Consider the following 6,480-nt stretch of genomic DNA (forward strand, 5'->3'; position numbering starts at 1 on the left):
ATGTGTCTTTATAGCAGTTCCCTTTTCTCTGCAAGCTCACCAGCATCTGTTATTTTTTGACTTTTTATTAATAGCCATTCTGAGTGGTATGAGATGGTATCTCATTGTGGTTTCTATTTGCATTTCGCTGATGATTAGTGATGTTTAGCATCTTTTTGTATGCTTGTTGACCACATGTATGTCTTCTTTTGAGAAGTGTCTATTTATGTCCTTTGCCCATTTGTAATGGGATTGTTTATTGCTTATTGATTTACTTAAGTTTCTTAGAGATTCTGGTATTAGACCTTTGTGAGACGCATAGTTTGCAAATATTTTCTCCCATTCCATAGGTTGTCTGTTTACTCTGCTAATAATTTCTTTGGCTGTGCAGAAGCTCTTATGTTTAGTAGGTCCCATGTGTCAATTTTTGTTTTTGTTGCAATAGCTTTTCAAGTCTTTGTCATGAAATCTTTGCCAGGGTTTATGTCCAGAATGATATTTCCTATGTTTTCTTCTAGGGTTTTTATAGTTTTAGGTTTTACATTTAAGTCTTTAATCCATCTTGAGTTGATTTTTGTATATGGTGAAAGGAAGGGGTCTACTTTCAATCTTCTGCATGTGGCTAGCCAGTTATCCCAGCACCATTTATTGAATAGGGGGTCCTTTCCCCATTGCTTGTTTTTGTTGACTTTGTCAAAGATCAGATAGTTATAGGTGTGCAGTCTTATTCCTGGAATGTCTATTCTGTTTCATTGGTTTATGTGTCTGTTCTTGCACCAATATCATGCTGTTTTGGTTACTGCAGCCCCATAGTATAGTAATTTGAATTCAGGTAGTGTGATTCCTCCAGCTTTGTTCTTTTTCCTTAGCGTTGCTTCAGCTATTCAGGCTCTTTTTTGGTTCTATATGAATTTTAGAATAATTTTTTCTAATTTTGTGAAAAATGTCATTGGTAGTTTGATAGGAATAGCACTGAATCTGTAAATTGCTTCAGGTAGCCTGGCCATTTTAACAATATTGATTCTTCTTATCAATGAGCACGGAATGTTTTTCCATCTGTTTGTGTCATATCTGAGTTCTTCAAGCTGCATTTTTATTTAATGTTGTAGAGATCTTTCACCTCCCTGGCTGGCTGCATTCCTAGGTATTTTATTTTTGTGTGTGACTATTGTGAATGGGATTGTGTTCTTGATTTGGCTGTCAGCTTGGACATTGCTGGGGTATAGAAATGCTAATGATTTTTGTACATTGATTTTGTATTCTCACACTTTGCTGAAGTTGTTTATCAGATCTAAGAGGTTTTGGGCAGAAACTATGGGGTTTTCTAGGTATAAAATGATATCATCTGCAAAGAGATAGTTGGAATTCCTATTTTAATTGTTTAACTGCTCCCTTAATATTAATATTTTAAAAGTAATGACATTTTAATATTTTAAAAGCGATGACAATGTTAATAAACCTGGTGGTATACCAGGATTTTGAAAACAAGTGTATAGAAATTTTGTTATAATTTGTCATTAATTGAATCATTAAAGCTAATATTGTGCTGTCAAATTTTCCTTTGAGTAAAAAAAAATTGATTATTTAATTCTGAAAACATTTAAACATTTATTTGGCCAATTATCTCAGATTTTTGTTAGTTGTTTATTCTGAACATCTCCTTTAGTGTCTCTATTAGTCAAACTACCTAGCCTAATAAAACCTTGAATAGATTCTCATTCTGTGGATTGGGGTCCAAATGTAAATGGACTTAGGAGAAGTCCTGTAGAATTGGGAGGAGAACACAGAGAATAATTATTTGAATTTAAATCATGATTTTTAAAAATTCAAAGCATTTTTTCACTTTATTAAAGATAGGAATTAGCATATAACTGCTTTATTGTTACAGCTAATGGATATAAGAACTGAAACTATATTGCTGACATTACCCAGCCCAAAGTTGGCTATGCCCATCATGGCAATTATCACATTTTATCATCATGCAATTGTCAACCTATGAGAATCTTCCCAAGAGCTTCCGTGACCTTCTGTGTCACATGTCAATTATGCACCCCTTACAATAAAATAAATACAATGTTGTTCTGTTACTATTTATGTCTTTTCTTAAGAATGAACTTACTAGATATTTTAATCTAATAAGATGGAAATTTCAGAGAGATCAAGGTATAGAAATAAGCCGATATTACATAATTCTTTTTTTTTTTGAACTTTGAACATTTATTACACGTTTAACAATATTTCAAAATTATTGATAATTCCTTTGGATGTGATACGCTTTGTAATTATGTTTTAATAAGCTCTCATCTTGGAGAGATACATTCTTTCCGAGATACAAGAAATGTTTATAGAAGAAATAATCCGATGCCTGAGATCAGCTTCAAAAGAACCAAGGATGGGGCAGGGACGGGTTGTAGGTGGTCGGTAGTCAGGGCTGTGTACTGGGTACAAGGAGGTTCGTTGTTCTGTTCTTCCGTCTGTTGCGTAGGTTCGAAATGTTTCCTAATTAAAAAGCCTAAAAAGGGACTTGGCAAGCTCCCATCCAGCCTTCAACCCCACAATACGGAGAGCACTCAGGTCCGAGGCGTTGCTGCTCCCCAGCTCCCTGCAAAAACAGCGCCAGGCAAGGTCGCAAGATGAGGGCGATGCTTCTGTGGGGGTCCCGCCGACAGCATCGCGATCCTCAATGGATCAGCGACTTGCGGCCTTTGAGCATTCGGCGAAGGATGACCTGGACGCCGGCCGGCGTGCTCAGGTGCCGGACCCAGCCGTGCTTGTTCTTCCGTTTGATGTTGCTCGGCTGATACTCGTTTCCGCGAGTCTTGCCCCGGGCCTGCTGCGGGGTGGGGAGGCCCCAGGCGTCCCGGAACCCCAGCCAGGCCCGGGGCTGGAGCCACCGGCCACCCAGCAACGCTGCCGACCTACTCGTGGGGCCCAACAGGGATCCAGCCAAGAGAGCCATGTCCTCAGTGGGTCCCGCAGGCCCGGCCGCCGGCGATTCCGGAGCCCAGAGGCGCCCCCATAATTCTTTATTTTCTATTAAGTGTAATGCCCAAATAGTACTTAGTTCTTACCTGCATTGCTTCTGTGACCAAAGTTAGGAAACTTCTATTTATGTAGGAGTTGGTGGGCCCCTGAATGGTGTGCTTGGTGCTGGGTAAATGACTGGTGTGTGTGTAGATGTGTCTGGTGTACACGACCTCCAGCTGAACCTTTTCAGAGAATATCTGGGCTACCAGTCCAGTGAGGAAAGAAGTGTAATTTTTTCATGTTACTCTCACCTAAGGTAGTAGTTTTAGGTCCATGCTAAATTTAAGTAAAACATCAGCTCGTGATGTAATCAGACCTGAATATGTGAATGATGGGACCATATATTCAATAGGGTGAGCCAGCTGGATCTCTAAACAAAAGGTATTTGTAGTAAAGGATTAACATAAGTTACTGTAATCGGCCTCCGAGATGGCCCCTGTGACCGTCAGCTGGGATGCATCCCTTGTATCATCTCTTTCCATATTGATTCAGAGCTGGTCTGTGTGACCAACAGAGGGCAGTGGAAGTGACTGTGTGTGACTTCCAAATATAGGTCATAAAAGCTTTTGAAGTCATTGAAGCTTTTGCCTTGGACTTTTGGATCTCTTACTCCAGAGAAAGTCAGCTCTCAGAACACACACAGGCAGCCCTGAGAGGATGTTCACATGGAAAGCCAGGAAAGCCCTGCTGATAGCCAGCACCAACTTGCAGACAATTGAGTGAGCTACCTTGAAAGTAGTCCTGCAGTCCTAGTCAAGACTTCTAATGATTGTAGCACCAGCCAATATCTGCCTGCATTTCAAATGAAAGTTCCTGAGAGAGAACCAACCACCCAATGAAACTGCTCTGAAATTCCTGACCTACAGAAACCATAAGAAATAAGTTGGTCTTCCTTTCAGTCTCTAAGTTTTAGGATGATTTATTACAAAACAATAAATGATTACTACAGTTACTATTCTCTATCAATATGATGATGTAAATTTATGACATGAGAAGATGACCTTTGGTGTATCTAGCTTACAGTAGGTACTGAAAAATATTAATTGAATGAATTAATGAATACATAAATGGAAGCAGTTGAAAACACGGCATGGAAAGTTTCTAAGATTTCAGAAATGAATTAACATCCTAATGAGCAGAGAAATAATTTTATAATGTTAAAAACATTTAGCTTTGTGCTGTGAGAGGAGACACATAGAATATGTACAGCAATAGGACATGACAATAATCTCCCACCATACAGCAGAGATACTTATATCTACAGCAATATTAAAGCAAAAAAAAAAAAAAAGGAAAAGAAGGGCATTTCATTTGGGGCAGTTAGTTAGATGGTTAATTTTATGTGTCTACTTGGCTAGGCTATAGTTTACAGTTATTAAATCAAACGCAAATCGAGGTGCTGCTGTGAAGGTATTTTGTAGATATGCTTAATATCTGCAACCAGTTGACTTTAAGTAATTTGGGTTGGTCTCAATTAATCAATTGAGGCCTTAAGAGTGAAAACTAAGGTTTTCCAAAGAAGATTTTCTGTTTCAAGACTGCAGTATCGACTCATGCCTGAGTTTCCAAGCTGCTGGTCTGTGGATTTCAGATTTTCCAGCCACCATAGTCATGTGAGTCAGTTCCTTAAAATAAATACCTGTGTGTGTGTGGTGTGGGTGTGTGTAAGACTTATTGGTTATTGGTTCTTTTTCTCTGGCGACTCCAGACTGATACAGATTGCTGCTGCCCAGTGAGTACGGATGTGCTTCCCTCCATTTTCCCAACCTTTCTTGGAGTTAGTTTAATGTCAAGTGACCAGATTGGACAATGGGCTGTGAGCCGTCTGTGTCATCTTTTTTTTTTTTGAAATGAGTTATTACTTTGTCACCTGGACTGGAGTGTAGCGGCTTGATCTTGGCTCCCTGCAACCTCCGCCTCCTGGGTTCAAGTGATTCTCCTGCCTCAGCCTGCTGAGTAGCTGGGATTATAGGCATGCACCACCATACCCGGCTAATTATGTATTTTTTGTAGAGACAGGGTCTCCCTGTATTGTCCAGGCTGGTCTTGAACTCCTGGCCTCAAGTGATCTGCATGCCTTGGCCTCCCAAAGTGCTGGGATTACAGGCATAAGCCACTGTGCCCAGCCTTAAAATGTATTTATTTTACCGTAATTTATACTGTGTGGACGAATTTCTAATTTTATTTATTTCACCGGAGTTTATCCCATATGAATCAAGGGTCTTTTGCGAGTGAATGAAAATCCCTCTCAATTTATTTGTTTACAAAGAAAGGGAATTGAATGGCTTATATAATTGAAAGGTCCAAGAGTGGATTTTTCAGATTTAGGCACAGCTGAATCCAAAGAATCAAAACAGGTCAGCAGGATTTGCATTCGACTTGTAGTCTAACTTACACTTTTATTTATTTATTTTTTTCAGACCAACAAAGTCTAAGGAATGATTCTGATTCACTCAACTGGGTTATGTTCATAACCCTGAACCATTCACTGTGGCTGGGTCATGGACCAAACTCACGGGTCAGGTTTATTCACATGCTTATTCTTAGAGGGGGTGATTGAAGGACTGCTAAGATCAATACCACCCATATCACAGGGACTGAAAATGGATGAGGCAAGATTCTTGAATGGAAAGTTGGGCTGTGGTGACCTCACATGGAAAGGAACTCAGGCAGGCAAAAGCAATAGACTGGCACTGCAGTGGTTAGAAGTTTATATGCCTGGTATCTCAGGAGAAAGGAAGCTGAGTTACATGTATAGAAACACCGGTGTATTCACTGAACATGCTTTTTAAAACCAAAGTGTTGTGGTGAATGAGTGGCAAGCCAGCTATGCAACTGACAACTGGGAGAGTAACTGTTGCAATGTGATAATTCATTTTAATCAAAGATAAAAGAGATACTTTGTCACATCAAGACTAGGAATATCAATAATACATCTATCAATGTACAGAAGATGTCACATCTGATCGAAAGGAATTGAAATGATATTTCATCTCTCAAGAAATAAAAGCCAAGGGCAGGTTATTCGATATTGAAATCACACCCACACTTATTCATTATTTAGATAACAATGACACATTTAGAACTTGTTCAGAGAGTAATTAACAAGTTGACTGTTCAGTCACATCCTAATCTATTTTTCATAATGTGAATAAAACTAGTCTGATAGAAAAAAAGGTATTCAAACAGAAATCTGCTTGTGACTGGACATAGTGGCTCACGCCTGTAATCCCAGCAATTTGGGAGGCTGAGGCAGGAGGATAGCCTGAGTCCAGGAGTTCAAGACCAGCCTGGGCAATATGGCTAAACACCATTTCTATAAAACACACACAAAAAAAAAAAAAAAAAGAAAAGAAAAAAATAGCTGGCTGTAGTGGCGCACAGCTGTGGTGGCAGCTACATGGGAGGTTGAGGTGGGAGAATCACTTGAGCTCAGGAGGCAGAGGTTCCAGGGAGCCGAGATGGCACCACTGC

The 6,480-nt window shown here is 39.6% G+C and overlaps 1 protein-coding gene across 1 annotated transcript; it reads right to left on the reverse strand.

The window, feature by feature from the left end:
- Positions 1-2,644: 2,644 nt before the first annotated feature.
- Positions 2,645-2,987, reverse strand: LOC108541310 (39S ribosomal protein L34, mitochondrial-like). The gene has a single exon (XM_017890792.1). The coding sequence runs from the start codon at positions 2,936-2,938 to the stop codon at positions 2,660-2,662; it is 279 nt and encodes a 92-aa protein (XP_017746281.1). The 5' UTR covers positions 2,939-2,987; the 3' UTR covers positions 2,645-2,659.
- Positions 2,988-6,480: the final 3,493 nt, after the last annotated feature.

The sequence above is a fragment of the Rhinopithecus bieti genome, unplaced genomic scaffold (assembly GCF_001698545.2).
Source record: "Rhinopithecus bieti isolate Rb0 unplaced genomic scaffold, ASM169854v2 scaffold_1527, whole genome shotgun sequence".
Lineage (NCBI taxonomy): Eukaryota > Metazoa > Chordata > Mammalia > Primates > Cercopithecidae > Rhinopithecus > Rhinopithecus bieti.